Source organism: Conger conger, chromosome 9 (assembly GCF_963514075.1).
Source record: "Conger conger chromosome 9, fConCon1.1, whole genome shotgun sequence".
NCBI classification, from domain to species: domain Eukaryota; kingdom Metazoa; phylum Chordata; class Actinopteri; order Anguilliformes; family Congridae; genus Conger; species Conger conger.
This window is the reverse complement of record NC_083768.1, coordinates 27,028,654-27,048,346: the sequence shown is the minus strand read 5'-3', so window position 1 is coordinate 27,048,346 and position 19,693 is coordinate 27,028,654. Positions and strand designations below refer to the sequence as shown.

General features: G+C 36.6%; 1 protein-coding gene across 1 annotated transcript in view; it reads right to left on the bottom strand.

Annotated features, from left to right (window-relative positions):
* Positions 1-9,532: 9,532 nt before the first annotated feature.
* sntg1 (syntrophin, gamma 1) overlaps positions 9,533-19,693 on the bottom strand; it is a 72,397-nt gene continuing 62,236 nt past the window's right edge. Inside the window, exons 15-17 of the mRNA XM_061255740.1 lie at positions 18,745-18,837; positions 13,049-13,159; positions 9,533-10,313 (exon numbers count right to left, since the gene is read on the bottom strand). Of these exons, the coding sequence (XP_061111724.1) occupies positions 10,131-10,313; positions 13,049-13,159; positions 18,745-18,837 (387 nt within the window). The 3' untranslated portion in view covers positions 9,533-10,130. The remainder of the gene's footprint in view (positions 10,314-13,048; positions 13,160-18,744; positions 18,838-19,693) is intronic.

The following is a 19,693-nucleotide window of genomic DNA, read 5'->3' as shown; positions in this document are numbered from 1 at the left end:
AAATGATGAAAATACAAAGTTGAAAGATGACAACTATGGTTGTAGAAGCAACATGATCGGTTGGATCACTTGGAGTTTACAGTATCTGCAAAGCAAAATAAAGTAACATAGGCTGATTTTCAGCATTACAGGAGGCAATTGTCATATGCTGAACATTGGAAAAACCAAATTAACATTGGAATCATGTTTGCGTAAGGTATACAATTATCTGCAGATTTTGCTCAAATTGTTTGCTCAAAAAGCAATGAAAAATGTGTTGACATTTTGATCATTAAACATTGTATTTGCCTATATTCTCATTATGCACATGCAATACAATGTTCAGTAATCACATTACTTTGCTGTGGGAGTGGAAAGTGTCTACATCAAAGTACATATGATTAACCCCTTTAGTCTCATCCAGGGTTTTTTTTGCATTCATTCATATTTTTCAGGGAGCAATTATCTATCACTATGGTAACAGGATATACCATTTGAAAGCGTTAACGACTATATCTGTATGACCTATTTTAAGATCCCATTCCTTTAAACAATGGTTCTTTATTTTGTAACATGTGAGTGGTAAAATAAGTGTGGAAGTGTCCAGCGGACCAAATGCAAAATATTTTAATATTGCTAACTCAGAGAAACTTTGATAGAATGTCCATTGTTTATAGTTTTCATACCGTTTTGCCATGGAATACTTCTACAAAAGCTCTTGTACATAGAAATGCTATTCTACATCATGCATACATGCATCTACATCTTGTATAGACTCTCGGGAAACACGATGAGCCCAAGTACAACTGTCTCTGACAAGTATTTGTTACGTAGTTGGAGAGTATATGTATTATCCCCATCTGTGTGCAAGAAAATTCAGTATAATTCAGGTCATCAAAGAAGCGACTACAGGAATGTTATAGAAGTGACTAAAAAGCATTTTAGCAAATTACATTACGTTTCAAGTGGTGTATAATTTGTTAGGCTTGCGTAAGATGCCTGCGTAATGAAACAGTAGCATTTTCAATATACACGCAGAGGGCCTCATTCATCAATATTATCAGAAATCCGTGTGAAAATATATGTGTGATCGTAAAACAAACTAAACATTTGCGAGGGATTTATGAAACAGGAGTAAACGCAGTTTTTTGTTATTTTTTCGCATGTGTATGTTCATAAATACCAATCATTCATAATCAAAAAAGAGTGTGCACAGAAAGTATAATTAGCATGACCTGACGCCCCTAAAATACCTTATAAGGACCACGGAAATCAATTCCAGAGCATTTAAAGAGACGACAGAGAAAAAACGAAAGAATGTTTGAAATACTGTTTAGCCTACTCATGCTCTGATTTATTTGTTTTTATCATTATATGACTGTGTGTGCTATAGCTACTTTGTAACTCATCTTTGCGACCATGAAAATATATATGAAAACTTATTTAGGACCTAACATCTTCTATGCCATGATGTATAATAAACTTCAAGTTGAACTCGCCGTTATTGCCCGTTGTTTATTCTGTTCAAAGATGGATGAGGAAATTAAGCTGATTGTCCTGGTGGAGAGACATACAGCAATGGGCCAAAACCGACAACCGGGGTCGAAACGTTCATCAAAGCTAACATCAAAATATTAGTATTAGCCTACTTTTGTTTATATAAGCTACATAAACTATGTATGCCCCACATAGGACTGGAATAAAAACAGTGTGAAATGTGGAACAGATAACATAAAACTGGAGGCAAAGTTATACAATAATAGGAGAGACGTTACTGTCTGGGATTATCAAGGAGCGATATATTTTCACTATCCTGTGCCAGTCCGCAAGAAGCTGAGGACAGAAAGCACCTGACCATGTTCTTGAAGTGGAACTGGAACTGGAAACGTCATCCTCGGAAATTAAACATGAGGCAAAAAACAAAACTCATTAACAAGTGACGTGCTCACATGCCATGCCACTTCTATACCATGATTGTTTGAACGTAAAATCGCCATTATTGTTTGTTGTTTCTTCTGTGAGCCTTACCAATCGGCTCGGTATTTGAATATGCGCTTTTCCCAAAGTAGGCTACACCACGCCCCAAATCTTTTAATAGGCTAAAGTAATGTAAAGAGAGGCCAAACATATAGACGATGGCCTAAGCAAAACCTTTTACGTGTTTTATGGAATTTACATTAAACCCCACTTAAGCATTAATTAATGAAACATCACCCATTTTCATGTTGAATCTTGTTGCATTTTTATATGATATGAATAATTATAACATTCAATTGGCTTATTAAAATAATTTTGTCACTCTAAACAAAATATAAATTAATGGAATAATAAATGCTCAAAGCACACTTTACAACTGCGATTTCATTTCCACGCATAATACGAACAGCTGAGACCACTTCTGAAGTTTGTTCGGCTCCATGAAAAAACGGAAAACTTTGATAAATCCCACATTATTTGTGGAAATGCATTTCTGATGGATTTACGCTGAATTTAATTCGGCTCACGTTTGATAAATGAGGGTCAGAGTGTGTTGCGCATCTGCAAAAACACTTCTTGAGATTTTATGCCAAAAAAGGTTGATGTTGTACAACAAAAATTGTATGCACCCCCTGCATTTTTTGTAAAATTGTGTTTATTAATGAAACTACTTCATGTATTATAAACAATTACTATATGGAAAAACTTCCCCAGTTATATTTCTAAGCATGAGGAAATACATTTGAGAGATTTCCAGAGTACAGCCTCATTGTAGTTATCTTCTTTGCATAGTGTTGTGCCATTTGAATTAAATGTAGTACTCACCAAATGCTGCATGACAGAATTATCTCTGCACTACAATTGCACCTTGACCCATGTTTGTCCACTTACAGATTTTGTGTTGCAACTACAGAGTGAAGCTTAATAGCAACAGTGATTGTTGTCTGAGATTTGTGAAGTACGTTTGGAGATGAGGTTTTCTGTGAGTACTTTATGAAAGGATGGTTGGCTATTAATTTAACACATTGAAAGTTCTCACTTAGAACATACATTACTAACTCAATGAAACATGGAGCTTTACTTACAAGGAAAGACAGCTTTGTGCTGTAACAAAGAGCTTTCATTTTTGAGTAAGCACACAATATTGGGCTGTAGTGCTACATTTGCATCTGCTTGCAGTACATAATTTTATTTTTCAGCATATATATATATTCACATGCTTCATGAAAGACAGTGCATACCTTTTTAAATGTAAATACTTTCTGGCCTGTACAAAGTAATTGTATAAAAGATTTATTTTCAAACTTTGTTATTAATGCTGTACATGTTTTTTTATTTAGGTAATTTGAATTGGTCCACACTACTGAAATGGGTAGTAGAAATCAAATAGAATTTATTCATTTAATATTTACAATGATAGAAAGCCACAATTCTATATATTTATACTATACGATAGCATAATAAATAAGGACTGAAAGTGAATACATCACTTATTTGGCTACGGAAAGTTAAACAATGACTGCATGGGGTAAATAACATGATTGTGAAAGGTGAGGTATTCACAGTTGGCTAAAACATTTTCATTGAAGGAAGGCCTGAGACTCTATGCCAAACATTTTATAGTCTATCAGTCTTTTTTACATTTCATATAGTATATATGTATCTGTTTTACATATATATTTATTTTTTACATATTTATATATAGATAGATTTTTTTATCCTGAAAATGTAAATGTATTTAACAAACATGTAAAAGTACAACGTTCGAAAAGAAACATTTGTAAAAATGAACAATCAACTTAAAATAAATTACCCATTATATTGATGCACTGTAAAAATGTCATTTTGAAGATAATGTGTGAACAGTATAACCCTACGGTTTAAAAAAGAAAATCTAATCCACAATATTGCTTCTGATTATGATTACTTAATGATAATCTCTAAATCTGGAACAGGATTTTTGTCTCACTGCATAATTATTTTAATGAAGCAAATAATAATTAACAAGAAATATTGAGTTCTTATAACAGGCCTTATCAAACAGTGCATGCCTATGCGATGTGGGTAACTGTGAAAACTTAAGCAGTCTGTTTTGTATGGATGTAAAAAATCAGTGATCATATGTACATAACATATGTGGAACAGAGGGGACTGCAGTGTGTCTTAATTCTTTAGCTGCATGTTATAATACACAAAAAATCCAACAAAACAACAGGATGTTTACAACAGAAATCCAAGATACGCAGGTATGTTTTAAATGCAAGTTCATACTCTTATCAACAATTGATAAATTCATTGTATAATAAAATAGAATATATACAGATGTATCAGAATTCTGTATATTTGGATATATTCGTATATTCCATAAACATGACATTAAAAGTATTATGGGAGATTACAAGTGAAACAAACTTGTATTTGCTACAACTGTGCACAAGCAACCTTCGGAGAAAAAAAAGACCATGGGTACAGCAGAAGTAAAAAGTGTATCTATCAATTTCACCTAAACAGAGCAATTTCTCATTCTACTGGGCAGCAACAACCTTTTTTTTTTACATCATGATGTGCTTTTGCTGGTAACAGATAGTGAATAGAGTTATTTTTGGTCAAATTTCCTACATAGAAGAATGTAGTGAAGTATATATCGCAAAATCTCAGTAGATGTGAACCTCAGAGTAATGGATAGACTGGTCATCCAAATGGCATACAAAACCTGAAGTGGTGTACAGAATTGTGCCTGCTTATTATCACAAATGCAAAAGTGCCTGTCAAACCAGAATGAGTCTCACTTTGCGAGGATAAAAATAAAATCAATTAAAAACTTGAAATATGATCAAAATGTGACAAAGGGGCATGCTTTTTGATATTGCTATCAAATGTATGTTTTTCTAAAAAAGAAAGAGGAGAATAAAATAAATCAGTCCATTCAACACTCACTGAAGCCAATGTGGGAGTGTGTGGGGAAATGATCACAACTTGTAGTACCGTCTAACAAGGTTTAATAAAGAAAGAAAGTTACATGTTCAGATCTTGTCATGGTCAGATATGCTATCCCTTAGCTAGCCTATCCGTCTCAATCCGGATGTTAACATTACTTCTGTTAATACAGTGGTTGTTGTAGTGCTATAACTAAACTATTAACTATGTAGTGACGTCAGGTCCACTGAAAAGAGACGGGAATTCTGAATGTTCAAATGAGATATTAAGATAATAAGATTCTTACTGGTTTGATGTCTTTGCTTTGGCATTGTAACCTCTATATGTAACCTCTATCTCATGAACAAAAAAACAACTACCAACTACCTGCAACCACAGCCGCCTTCATGCCCAAGCCCCACTGCTGAGTGAGAGACTGTAGACAACTGCAGTTCTCCACCAAAACAAGTGGTGAGACTATTCTGATTCTTTTCACTCTACTACACCTAAACTGAGAACATACCACAGATTCTGATGACCTAACCATACACTTCTTGTGTGATTTTTACTGATGTGTGCTGCATTTATAACATACCATGAGTACAGCTGTTTGGTTTGAGTTTTTTAGTCAGAGATAGTGGTCACATTCATTGTGCTAGCAACAAGGCCTATACTTGTAGCATGGGTCAGATTTACTTGGGAAAGAGTTGTAGCACAAAAACATTCACTATAATGTGGCTCTGTTGACCGATTTAGGCAGACTGGTTCTAATTCCTCAATCAAATAAATTAAACATCCTTGTTTGCAATTTTGCAGGAGGCACCCATCAAAAGGGCCAGAAACAATATGGTATGCTTACACATCCAGATTACAAGGATCTATATAATGGGTATGGAAGAACCAGGCACAAGTAGTGAAGGAACCACAAGAAAAATGTAAATTTACAGATCAGGTAATGGCCAATGAGGTACAGCTTTACAATGGTGTACTACAGCATAGGATGCAACACCAAAGGAGAGGACAAAAATGACATCATATACAACAATGGATTGATTAGGTATTATAAAATGAAGAGCAGAGCATGTAGAGCAAAGATGGCATGATGTCAAGTGGTGTACAAAAGAAAAACGAGGGCTAAAGACACAGGTGGTAAATAGTAAATGGCTGGCATTTATATAGCTCCTTTATCCAAAATGCTTCTCATTCATCCATTCACTCACACACCAATGGAGATTGGCTGCCATGCAAAGCACCAACCAGGTGGTGATCCAACTAAGGAAATAATATTAACAGTGATGTGACAACAGGTGGAAAATCCCTGCAGAATTAGCAAGAATAGAACTTGGGAGAAGGCCACAGAGTGAAATTAAAACTGTATTCACATTTGATTGTATACCCTATGCTAAGCACATACACAGAGTAATTGTTTGAAATGTTTGAAACTACCTTTTTATACAAACTGCTAGCTGATGAATTCAATGGAAGTATTGCATCCTTTCAATAAAATAAATATAAATGTATATTATATCTGAAAATAAGTGAAAAGTGATTAGTAGAAATGTGTGATCAGATGTGTTTCAGATTTATGCATTCGTTCATCTTCACCCCGTGCAGCCCACAATGAAAACTGATTAGACTGAGTATGTGCGTATAGCCCCACAAACTTCTTTGTGTGAGCTATAGGCAATATCAGCATGGAAAAATCATTGGCTGCTTTCATGGGTTCTAAAAATGTTGATGCAAAGAGGGAGTCGCATTCAATGCGTGTTTTAGTAATTTTAGTGTTTTAATAAGACAGAATACGTCCTTGGCCTAATTTACATAATGCCCACCCTGTTTCAATGTAATCACTCCACATATGCATATGCCTGAACACATTTATCTGTTCATCAAATGTAAAGGAGTGTAATACCTGCAAGTTACATCCTAATTGTGATTTTGTATTGTAGGTAAGGAAATTTATTTATTTTTGCAGTTGGTTAGGTGGGCTAGAATTTGAGTTGGTTAGGCTAATTTTCTAGTAGCCTTGCTAACTTGGAAGCATACCCGTCAGTCAGTAGTGTAATGCTAATAAACTTGTTTATATAGCTTGCTCCTGCCAAATGCTGCTTTACATGAGAGCTAGATTTTGAACAAGCTGTATGATGTGTGACAGTGGTCCATACAGCGGTATGGACCTTTTTCATACGGCATCATCTCGTTTATCAGGTATGTCTCCAAGCCATGAAGTGATACTTTTGCAGCTGCAATCCCACTAGCTTGCCAAAAAGGGAGAAGTAGCATTGTGTGAGTGTGTGTTTTACTTCATTATGGCCTTTAGAATTTACACTGTTCTGACAATAATGGTTAAGATTAGCACTGCAGACAGGTAGCAGAGTGGAATTTGTACTAGATAGCTGGCTAATGTGGATTCATTTATTAATTTTCATAGGTACCACTCAATAGAGATTAAATGATATCATCATTTCCAGAGCACCTTAAACTGATATAAGGTGTTACAACTGAGCCAGAGGTGAATTAATGAAAATAATATCCAGCAAATGACACTAGAAGTTTATTTAAACCAAAGTAATTTCATGATTGACAAAATCTCACACGTGAGTTACCAAATTTTTATTTGTCGCCCAAGCTAATGGTAAGGTTGTTAGGCGTATTATTAAAATAGTTGAAGCCTCTATTTCAATGAACATTTCTATAATGTAATTTGTACTGTCAATTTTGCACCTGCTTTAAATCAATAAAAATTAACTTAGTAATTTCGGCTATAATTTTACATTACAGCACTCGGGTGACTTGTGCTTGAAGTATGACTGCAAATACTATAGTTTTACAGGCATTTTTCATCTAGATTTTTTAACAATGCTTCCCTGTAGCTGTACTGTAGTACAGTCAGGAGGTAAAAACAGGGTGAGCAGGCAGGCTAAACACAGTGCTTCATTAAGCAGCTGGATTCAATCAGATACCAGCGAGTTGTAAAATATCTATGGTCTTTACAGTAAGAAATCTTACTCAGTAAGCCTATTTCTGCCTGTGCTTTAGAATGCAAGTTCCGAATAAAAACATATTCAGTTTCTTTCCCTCCAGAATGAAAAGAGCGATTAGAGTATCATCAAATGTAATAATTTAAAACTCAGATAATGCAAATTAAATGTTACCGGTATCTCATTAATTTCCATAATTTAATATAATTATAGCCTATGTAAAAACATTTGTTCATTTTAAAACATTTAGGTAGAAATGCACAAAAATGTTGATGTTAGACAATCAGAATCTGTGGTAATTGGTTACATGTGCTGGATATGTCTGCCTTCGCTTGTCTGCTTGTTAAACTTGAATTTCACTCAAGCAAACATTAACAATGGAAATTATTAATTGAGTGGTACAGTAAATATAAAATAAAATGTATGCAATACAACTAAAGGGCACTTACACTCACGCTGCTTTTCCATTGCTAAAATGTTGGCAAGTGTCAACAGTTTAATCAACTAAACTTTTGTTAATTTATAGTTCCTGGTGACTAAATTATTTGATATACTGCATATTCATAACCCACAATGCAACCATAGTATGAGCTCGTAATGAGTGTTCACAGAGCTACTGTTGATATTGCAATTTCAATTACACTACAGTATGGGCGGCTTTGTGAGACAGGCAATTGTACTTGGGTTCCAGTACTGCAATTTTGCGGTTCAATGTTGTACTCATCTTCAGCTTTTCATTACTTGGGTGTTTTTAGGGAGGAATTATTTATTATTCTTAGAATGTCACAAAATTACAATTGTAGGTTCCTCGGTAACACCAAAAGAAGGCAATTTTATTTATTGATAATAAAAATATTTCTCTGTCTTGCTCTCTCTCCATATATATATTCTCTCTCTCTCTCTCTCTCTCTCTATATATATATATATATATATATATATATATATATATTACGAGCTCTGTGTGTGTGTGTATATATATATACACACACACACACACACAGACTCAGTGAGCACTTTATTAGGTATTTATTAGTCCTATTATTTAGACTTATTCTGCTGCTGTAGCCTATTCACCTAGAGGCTTGACACGTTGTGTGTTCAGAGATGCTCTTCTGCATATCACTGTTGTAATGCGTGGTTATTTGTGTTACTGTCACCTTCCTGTCAGCTTCGACCAGTCTGGCCCTTCTCCTCTGACCTCTGTCATTAACAACGCATTTCTGCCTGCAGAACTGCTGCTCACTGGATGTTTTTTGTTCTTTGCTCCATTCTCCGCAAACTCTAGAAACTTTTGTGGGTGAAAATCCAGGGAGATCAGCAGTTACAGAAATACTCAAATCAGCCTGTCTGGCACCAACAATCATTCTATGGTGAAAGTCACTTTGTTCTCCATTCTGATGGTTGATGTGAACATTATCTGAAGCTCCTGACCCATATCTGCATGATTTTATGCATTGCACTGCTGCCACACGATTGGCTGATTCGATAATGACATGTATAAGTAGGTGTAGAGTTGTTCCTAATAAAGTGCTCAGTGAGTGTGTATATATTTATATTTATATATATATATAAATATAAATAACATACTATATAATTTCTCTATTAATTTTCTTAAAGTCTCAATGGATTGCTAGAAAGCTTTTCAGAATAACTACTGGAGTTAATAAATTCTCCGGTGCTGTGATTTGTCAGATTTTGTTAAAGAAACTAATACCAAAATGCATGTGGAAAGAATGCAAATAACAACATCCATAGGAAGTAAAAATTAAGCTATTCTGCACATCATATTTGATATGTGAAATTAACCGAGACAGTGAAACAGTGGCTTAAACAGTGGCTTCACCTGCAGTGTCATACATTTCTTTGCTGTTTTCTTACAACCTGAACACTTGTAAACATATCACTTGAAATTATTTTGAAAATGTTTGTTTTGGAGCACTCTGAATGGAATCAATGTGTTCTATAGTTTATCCCCTCCAATGCTATTTGAATCAGGCCTCAGATTCCTGAGCGCAACGTCCTTCTTCAGCCGATTCTCGATGTTTCCGGTCGACGACATTTTACAGGCACGGCTCTCTAAAACTATTAAAACGTCCCTTCTCCCGTTTCACGTGTTGTTTCTTTGAAGGAAAAGCAAATGTACTGGGAGGGTTCCTTTTACCCTTAATGGAGCGGTGATCCCGGAGCAACCAGTGCACCTTTCCCAGCGGCCATGGTGTGAGGAGCGAGCAGGCGTGATGCGAGAAAGCGGGGAAGGGAAGCGGTCCTGGGGTGCTGTCAGGTGGAAAATTTCATCTTCCCCAGAGGCGCAGTACAGGTGACGGCGCTGGCTGTGGAGGCCACGGCAGCGGCCGCCGCACCTTGACTCCCCACAAACAGAGGATCCAGACAAGCCACTTTGGCAGCAAAAAAGGAATGGATACAATGCAGCACCGCAAAGAGATTGGAAAACTCCAGCTCCTGGAAAGAAAATAAATGGATGTGAGGACACTCATTCATTTTGACATAAGGAAGACGGATAATATCATCTTTGTAGCTATGGGCATCATAAAGATGGTAGTACTTGCATTATCTGGTACTAGAAGCTCACATGGATATGCATTGCAAAGTCATTGTTTTTCTGTATTCCCAGTTTGGCGTTCCCGGTTGCGGTTTTCAGATTATTCCATCTCCACGACATTCTCCATCAGTTCCAGAGGGTGCGCACTTGCGCTTGCAGCTTATTTCCACTGCAGTGATGACGATGTGCCAGAAGACTGCTAATCATATGGGGCTGGTACAGACAGATATCTGTTAACTGAACAACTGGATACGTTTGTGTCGTGAGTCAAAATGTAGCCTGTGGAGGAAGGTTTGGCTGCTGGTATGGTCAGGACTAGCTTCTGAATCTGGACAGGTGTCAGTTCTTTGGCTGGATAGGTCAACTAAGAGCTAAATAATATGATTCTCAATATGAATAAAATTGAGCAATGGATATACGTATGGAGCATTTGACTTATAAGATGGCATTTATGTTTTTATATGATTATATTATTATTTTAATATTATTATTTAATGTCACGCCTGTGCCCTTTTGGCTGTCTATGTGTCCCTAGTGTTTTCGCCCTCTGTCCACCATAGTCTGTTTTCAGTTTTTTTCCCTCTTGCTCCATTTGTTGTCTCCGCCTCGCACTCCATATATGTACTTCCTTCCTGTCTCTTGTCATTAATTGCACCTGTTCCTTATCTGTTCCCCAGTTCACACACCTGATTCTTGGTTTCCCCTGGTTATCTGTTATATACTGTATATACTGGTCTGTTTCATTTGTTCAGTGCTGTTCATTGTATCCTGTATTCCGAGTCTGTCCCTGTATATTCCTATCCCCGTTCTAACCTCCTCTTCCCCGTGCCTCTGCTCTATTTTTTCTGTCAGGTTTTTGCTCTGTTTTTGGATATTCTGGTTTTTGATCTCTGCCTGGTTTTTGGACTCCCTATGTTGTTTGGATTTTGTTTTTATACTTCTGCTGGTTTGGTCTGTCTCCTTGGTTTTGAACTCGGCCTGTTTCACGATTATGCTCTGCCTGCCCCAAATGTACCTGTCTGCCTGGATTACGACCATTGCCTGTTTCTGGATTGCGTTTTGGATCTGCCCCCTGTTAATAAAGCCTGCCGTATTCTTATCCCTGAGTCTGCTTATGGTTCTTCTGTCCCGAACCCTTACAATTTTATATTTAAAACTATTCCTAGTTCATTTTAAGCACAAGAAAAGAGAAATGTGCACTTCAATTGAGTAAACATTTAATATTTGAAAATAATCTTCTATCGATCAGTCTATAAATGAAATTGCTTCACATTTGGTAAAATGTTGTAATTAATTTATGTTCATGTAGAAAAACACATCAAACGATAGCCAAAGTTCATGCTTATTTAAATATATCCAGTAATGTGCAAAAAGGCACATGAAAAAAATTCTGTGAAGATGCTTTCAAATGTAATGAAAATAATAGTTTCTTAATATCAAAAAATACTATAAAGACCTGTGAACAGATAAAAACTAAATGAAATCAATATTTGTTGTAACCACTTTGCTTTCAAAACTTCATAAATTATTTAGGTACACTTTCCCCGCAGTTATAAAAATGTTTGGAAATTTATATGTGGTTGATCATATCGCTGTTATCGCTGTATTATTAGCATTGTATCTTATATCATTGGAAAGTCGGTCCATTTCCCATTTGTAAGGATCATGTATTTGTGGAATGAGCAGCACAGCTGATTATGTGGATGGGGTCCCAAGTTAAATGTGCCAAATTTCCCAGCCAATGTCAAACAGTGTATTCTCCTGTTGGTATTGACTCTATTGTTATGAGTTGTTTGGGGGATTGGATGTGTTTTGAATGGCACTGCGTGACCTGGCTGGTGATCAGCATGAGGAGAAGGTGCCGGGCTGTTGTGGTTGTGTATGGTCCTTCCACCCGGCTGCTGAGGCTCCTGACTGTTTATTCAATGAATAAAGTGTAAAATTACCAATATGTCTTGTTTGTTCCATGTTACTGAAAGAGAATACAATCATCCAATCCCCCAAACAACTCAAAACAATAGAGTCAATACCAATAGGAGAATACATTGTTTGACATTGGCAGGGAAATTTGTCTCATTGTTTCAGCTTCCACCTTTCTCAAGTCACCCTTAGGAAAGGCGAGTGTAAAACCAACTGTGGCAGCCATAACGAAAGACCAAACAAGTGCTATAAAAATTATGTGCAAGTCTCTTCTGGTAAATTTTTCCAAATAAAGGTTGCCAAGCACTGCTTCTTCTCATGCTGCAGTCCAATAACTGAGCTGCAGTCGCTGCATGAGCCAGTTACACAGTTATTTTGTGCAGCTAATGCTAGCAGCCCAATCAACCAGACAAGTTAGTGATGCACTATGAGACAAGAATGACAATGCTCTTGCTAAATACATTCCTCCACAAGACTCCCAGTAATGGTAGCACTGGTACAGTCAGAATTCTGGTGTTTCAAAGCACCAGTGCTTAAGCTGGTCGCTAAACCTGCTGTGTCAGTTAAACATTGTGTGATACAGCCTTTGCGCTTTGTGTCAAGTTACCAGTTGCTGTTTTTATCACCTGTGTTCAGAATGAATATGACCATAGTGAGGTCTGGGATGGTAATGTCTGCGGTGACATAATTCAAGTATGAAAAAATATAAGCTTACCTTGGCTTCAATGAGTTTAGTGTCCTGATTTTGGAAGAGAAATTTGATCTTGCTCTTCCCATCATCGGAGGACCCTTTTAGTTGGGAGAACTTGTATCTCCAGAGAACAGCCTAAAGGAACAACATGAAATAGTATTGTTAAGTCTTTACAATACTACACAGAACTTTACGATAAAAGTCATTATGTGTAACATAAGAGATGATGAAGTCGATGCTGTTGATAGGTTAACACTATTGTATCAAGTTTAATTTGGTATCAGAACTGTCGCAATGAGACAGTCAGTGGTTAGCGGTAATGTATCACACCAAAACGTATCACACCTAGCAACAGGAACCATGATGCATGCGATGGATGGCTTTAAATAAATAAATGTTTATTCTACATTGGATGTTTATGCCCTGCTGTCTGACTTTGTTAAATTCATTCACTAACATCCGCTACCTGCTACCCGCCGGTTAGTGGGGGGTCTGACACCATCTGCCAGAGGTCTAGCCAAGTAGCATCCTATTGTGATCTGTGATCTAATTAAGGGATATTTGCGCTTGCCTGCATGTGTTGATATGACAGATAAGGCTATTTACCAAAGACAAAGGCACAGATGCTACTACAGGTAAATAATAATAAATTTAATAAACAAAAGCATACATAAAAAAACGAACATTTAACTTATATAGTCCTAAATTGTACTGGTGCAAATGTTGTGTGGCAGAACACTTACAAGTACAAATGTAATCTCAATGTGCTGGCTACGGAGACAGTTACTGCAAGACTGTAATCAAGATGGTAATTTATTGGCTACTGGGACTTTCCTACAAGATTGTAATCTACCATTTAATTACAGGATGCAGCATCGTGTCAGTTTCATTTTTCAAGCTCGTCGCTCCCTTTTCAATTCATATCCCCTTCTCAAACATTTGCGAAAATTTCATGTTTCTGAAACCTCAATTTATATTATAACTTATAGTGGATTTTAAACTTTTTAAAGACTGGCATCACAGCTTTTGAAATCAGAATCAAGCAGTTGATTGCATACTTAACTTGCTTGGTATTTTTTGTCATGATTGGTTTAAAAAAAAAAAAAACATTTCTCATGTTTTTCTGTTTTTAAAAAGCAAAAAAACAGCATCTTGTGTAAGAGTCTTCAATGTCTAACTAATGGGAAATGAAGTGCTCTCAAAATATGTGGAATTCAATAACTCTTTCTGCCAACACAATTTTTTTATGTTGTGTGGATGCTTGCTGATGACACAATATCTGCCAAAAATGTATCCCAAAATCCTAGTAGCTATCACTCTGTAACACTCAATCGTCCTACTTTCCCAATCATATCCTTGCAATGTGGCCAGAGTAACTGATAGGACATGGGTCACGGAGGAATCCCATATCACATATACATAAGATTTACCAACAACAATTCACAGTATCTCCATTCAACAAACAGCAAGTACAAAACCACTTCCAGTTTCAATAAATCACAGAGTAATTTACTGCCCTCCATACTCACATTTAAATGGCAGGTGAGACAAACTGTTCAGAAAAGATAGCTGGAGGAAAAATGGATTTAGCTGAAAATAGGACTTGCCCTTCACCTCATTCTACATGCTGCAGATGTCAGGCCAGCTGAAATTCACAGGCCTTTTGGTCGCAGAGATAAGCTTTTGTCTCTGCGGCTCAGGCTCAGTTAATTTGTCTATCCTTAACAAAGTAAATTCTCCAGAGCGTTAAGCAAATGATTGCTAAAGTACGATTACCAGCTGGGGCCGAGAAGAAAAAAAAACATGCACACGATGACAGGATGGAGTGAATGTAATATCTATAACTGAAAATTACATTACAGGAACATAGCAGGATGAACATGAACAATAACAAAAAAAATTCAAGAACTTTTGGTTTTTAATAAGTGATTAATGTAATTAATAAAATTAATAAGATTACAGTCTTGCAGTAAAATTATTAAGTAATAATTTGTGATCTGCATGTATATTGCCTGTGGCAGCTGAAAATAATAAGAGTGTTCTTCTGTAGAAAGAAAATTATAGATTTATTCAAATAAGTTCCACTCGTTATGGGATGCATTAATCCTAATTTTCCATGGCGATCTTTGGCGATAAATGTAACATATTTGCATTTACTACTAATACTACAACACATTAGAACATAAAGCATATTAAGATGTGGAAGTAGCACTCTAAATTCACATTGGTGTACGTATATATGATTTTCAAATGTGCCATTGGTGGTAGGTAGGCCTTTGAGAATAAAAGTGGTTTCAGGAGAGAAGAAAAACATTCCAGTACAAGGACCCCTTGGGGGAAACCAAGCTTATAGAGCTAGAGAGCTCACTGATGGGGTCATGGCCTTCTGATTACTGTGAGTCCACATATTTGCAAGGTATCTTAATGTGTACCATTAAGCAATAAACAAAATCCATCTTAAGTGTTGTCCATAAATTACTTTGTCAAACCAGGTTTGATTTGTTAATTAATTAATTCCCAAATGTTTTTAGCAAAATCATATACACCCACGCTCATGCTATATATTAGAGCAGTGTTTTCAGAGGATTAACCAGCTCGCAGGAGATTGCTAGCAGTTAGCATTCCACTTCCAGCCAACCTGTAGCCCAGATGGTGGGATAAATACTGAGTCACCCTCTCTTTGAGTGTTTTTAATTTTATTTGTTCTTGGCCTTAGAATAGGCAATTAAATAAAAAAATGACTTAATAAATTGATCATTTAAATGGTCACATAATAATTTCTGTTGTTATTCAAGGCTTTATACTGAGGTGCATGATTGGAAGGCTATTTTATTATCATATACAATAGGTACAAATCTGCGGCTAGTTCTGAAAAACCTCTTCAACTTGCATGACTGTATTATACATCTGTTTTCACTGTTTCCTCTATGATAAACTGTTTTTAAATGCCTGGATTATACATTTGTTTGACAGCACCAAACTCAGTATGGCATCTCATTATGGTTTCTCTTCAAGCAATTAATCAGTGCTTAACGACACCCGATTACCTTACCACGTAGTTATACAGACACACAACTGATTTAATCTTAAAAAACTACATTAACAAATCTGATAGCTGAAAAAGCAGGGCCCTGAACCACAAATGGAAATACAATGCTGTTTTTAACTTTGTTCATGATTTTACCATTGGCCATTTTTGCCATTAAGAATGTACTGAATGAAGCATATGCATATAGGTTATAAAATGTTAATATACTCTATCCGCAAGGTAGAAAAAAAACAGTACCTCATTAAGTTGTGATGTTTCATGTCTGATAGGTGCAAAGTTTTATGAACTTTATCAAAACACATTTTGTTTGCAATTTTGGTTTGCTTGGTTTAACATAATTGGGTGGATACAATTTGACCAAATTTCTTTTTCTCATAATTTATGATTTCTAACTGTATTTGCAGGTCCATCTAATCGCTGCAATGCCCTCCATCAATTTGGGAGAGCACGGACAAATATGGAATTTCATCTGAAGCGTACATAAACATTAAGACCAGCTAATACAACAAATGCCATAGGTTTATGAAGCATGTAATTACAATCATTATTTATGTTTTATTTATTTATTTACAATGCTAAATTGTATACATAAGCTTGTGTCAGGGCTGCAATGCATTACATTCATTCCGGGAGCATGAGCATCCTTTTAATGAGCATATTACCAGCTGCTACTTTTCACTTGGCAGTCCAGACTGAGCTCCACAGCGAATGTCTTTGTAGGAATACAATTCATGACATTTGGTGCTGGCAAGCTGAAGGTGCATGAGCAACCACAGGAGTTGCTGGTTGGCCTGCCCAGAACTGGCCCTATGCTTTTGGTGGCCTTAAACAAGAATGTTCTTCTGGCCCCAAACATAAAGCACGCCCACCACTTAACTTTAATTGTGTGGTCCAGCGATGGTTTGTAGCCCTAAATGACTGCATTGAGTTTTTGCCAGCAGCCAGCCCTGGGTCTGCCAACTAGAGCCGTCCCTCTCTGAGTGAGCCTACTACAAATCATGTATCATATGCTGGAGCTGTTATTAGCACAGTTAGTGTAGCATTGCTGCTGTACTCACTGAACTAAAAAAAACTACGCTTCGTGTCTCTCTTTCAGACTGTATCATCATATTTTGCCCAGCTTCGATTCATATTTATTTGAAATCCTCTCATTTTCTGGTATGGTCAGTAGTTTTACAATGTACAGCAACAGCATTAAGACCATTAATCTGCCCACAGTAACAAGACTGATTCATGCTTTGGAACCACTCCAGACAATGACATTTAATGAGTTACTGAAACACTAAAACAGTACTTTCAGAGATCTAGCAGATGCTGTGGCATTTTCTGCAGTGCTACAACGTGAAAGGATAAATTATAGTACAACTGTGTCTCTTTCTAATAAATATATTGCCATATATATATAACCATTTTAATAGCCATAGCAAAATATTGTAACTCGAAATATTACCACAGCTGTGCATCAGATGTAATAACTGTGGTGCAGGTGTTGCTGGCAATGTGTGCATCAGAGTATTCTCATGTTACTGCCTTTTGTGCCATAGCATTTCTGTATAATGCTGTCATGTGCAGAGTTGGCGTAGTTGACCGACATTAATATTATAATGTTACACTTCAGGCTATACCACTAATGTTATAAAGATTTGTAATTTGTATGGAGCTACTAAGGTTCTGTGTCATTGTAACGCAGGGACTACTCCAAGCCGATAGACTCTCAATATTCGAGCAACTACGAGCGACAAGGTGGGGGAGAGGGTAATGGGTCTCATCAGCACTGGTCAGGAGTGATATGACCCAACTCTCTGTGTTCACACTGCCCCAAAAAGTCGCCTCCTTGTTTGCATCCATTTGCATTCTTTGCCTCGGCGAACACGTCGTCATTTTACGACAGATACAGGAATTGTGCTGGATAGGAAGTAAACAAAAGCACGATGAAGGCTGAAGGGTTGACAGCTAGCCCAGGCTACTCCCAGTCAGATCACTGTGTGCTTTGAAACTGCTGCTGTAGACACCAACCTTGTTGTTGTCTTCAAATTCCATGCCCCTTGTCACATAAAAATTGACTGCACTGGTTAGGTTGAGAGACTGACTGAGGAGCTCTGATTCATGGGAGCACGGGTCAACTACAGCCGATAACACGCTGTAGCGCGATGCTCAGACTACAACAGCCTTGGCTGACTGTGGGCTTGCTGTATTTCCGGCTTAAGTCATTGTTAAATGAATCCAATGTCATTTTTCGGCCTCCCAACCCGACGGAAGACATTCTATGGGATGAGACTGCAAGCGATATTTGAATTTTGAATTGACTGATGATGACTAATTTAAATAAATACATATTTTTATGAATTTTGTTTCGCCATAACGGTTCTGCATGCTTTTGGATCATGCCAATTATTTCGTTACCATGAAGGTGCTATGATTCTAAGTCAGTTTTTACTCAATATCTGTGATTCAACGCTGTTCAAAGTTATCTTACAGAACTATTACAAATCCCATTCTGTCTGGTAAGCAATTTTAAGCTGCCCACTGCAGTAATTTTGTGCAAAGTGCAAACCCCTTATGGATTGCCATGTTTCTGTTTATTTATAAACTGGTTATCTTCCCCTTATTATTTTCATTATTATGAATATTCATGTGAAACAGAAATATTGAATTTACTTCATTAACTCACCTTTGATGCTGCATCAAAGCATACAAAACCCATTCCAAAGTCTATTGTGAGTCCCATAAGGTGACTTTCCATTATGCAAGCATATGTTTTGCACTGAAAAGCAAACAGTATGTTAGTTTTCTTAGACACTGTGTACACTGTGTACTACATCCATCCAATCCACAATATTCAGTCAAATAATTTAATTCATGTGCAGCAATAGCATTGTACATTTAATCAATGTGCAACAAGAGCATGCAGTTAAAAAATGATCCAATAAAAGGTTTAATACATAAACATATCAGGAGTAATACTGCTAAAAAGTCCCCCTCTATTCCATATTAATGGCAGGTATCCCGTTTCCCTGTCTGACAAACCCAGCCAAAATGGGAAATAATGTGATGTCATATATTGCATCTAGCATCAAATATGATTGTTGCCTGTTTCTGTAACTGATGCTTTATATTGAATCACAAAATGGGATTTTATGAAATGGCCTTGAATTGGATTTCAACAAAAACTAAAAATGGTTTAAATCCAGCTCATAACACACCAGGGTTTGGGTCAGTTCACAGAATGAATTGAAATTCAATTGATAAATTGAAAAAAACATGGTCATACTGTTCTATGGCAATTTCTGAATTCAATAATGACATTTTCATTGACAGTTATTGGCTTCTAAGCATTCAGGAACCTTGTGAGATGTTGGCTGCACCAGTTGATACAGTATACTGCATGTACTGAATAATCAGTATCTTTAAATTAATTTAAACACTTGTTCTTTGAATAATTACTTTTCATCTTGCGGGCATTCATTTAAACAGAATAAATTGGTTTGTGTGCATGAGACTGGAACACCAATGTGTAGCTAAATCATTGAGATCTTTACATAAGAACATGAAGAGTTAGCATTACTGCACCAAGCAATACACTGTGCAGTGTGAAATAGGCCAAGTGCACCAGAAGAATG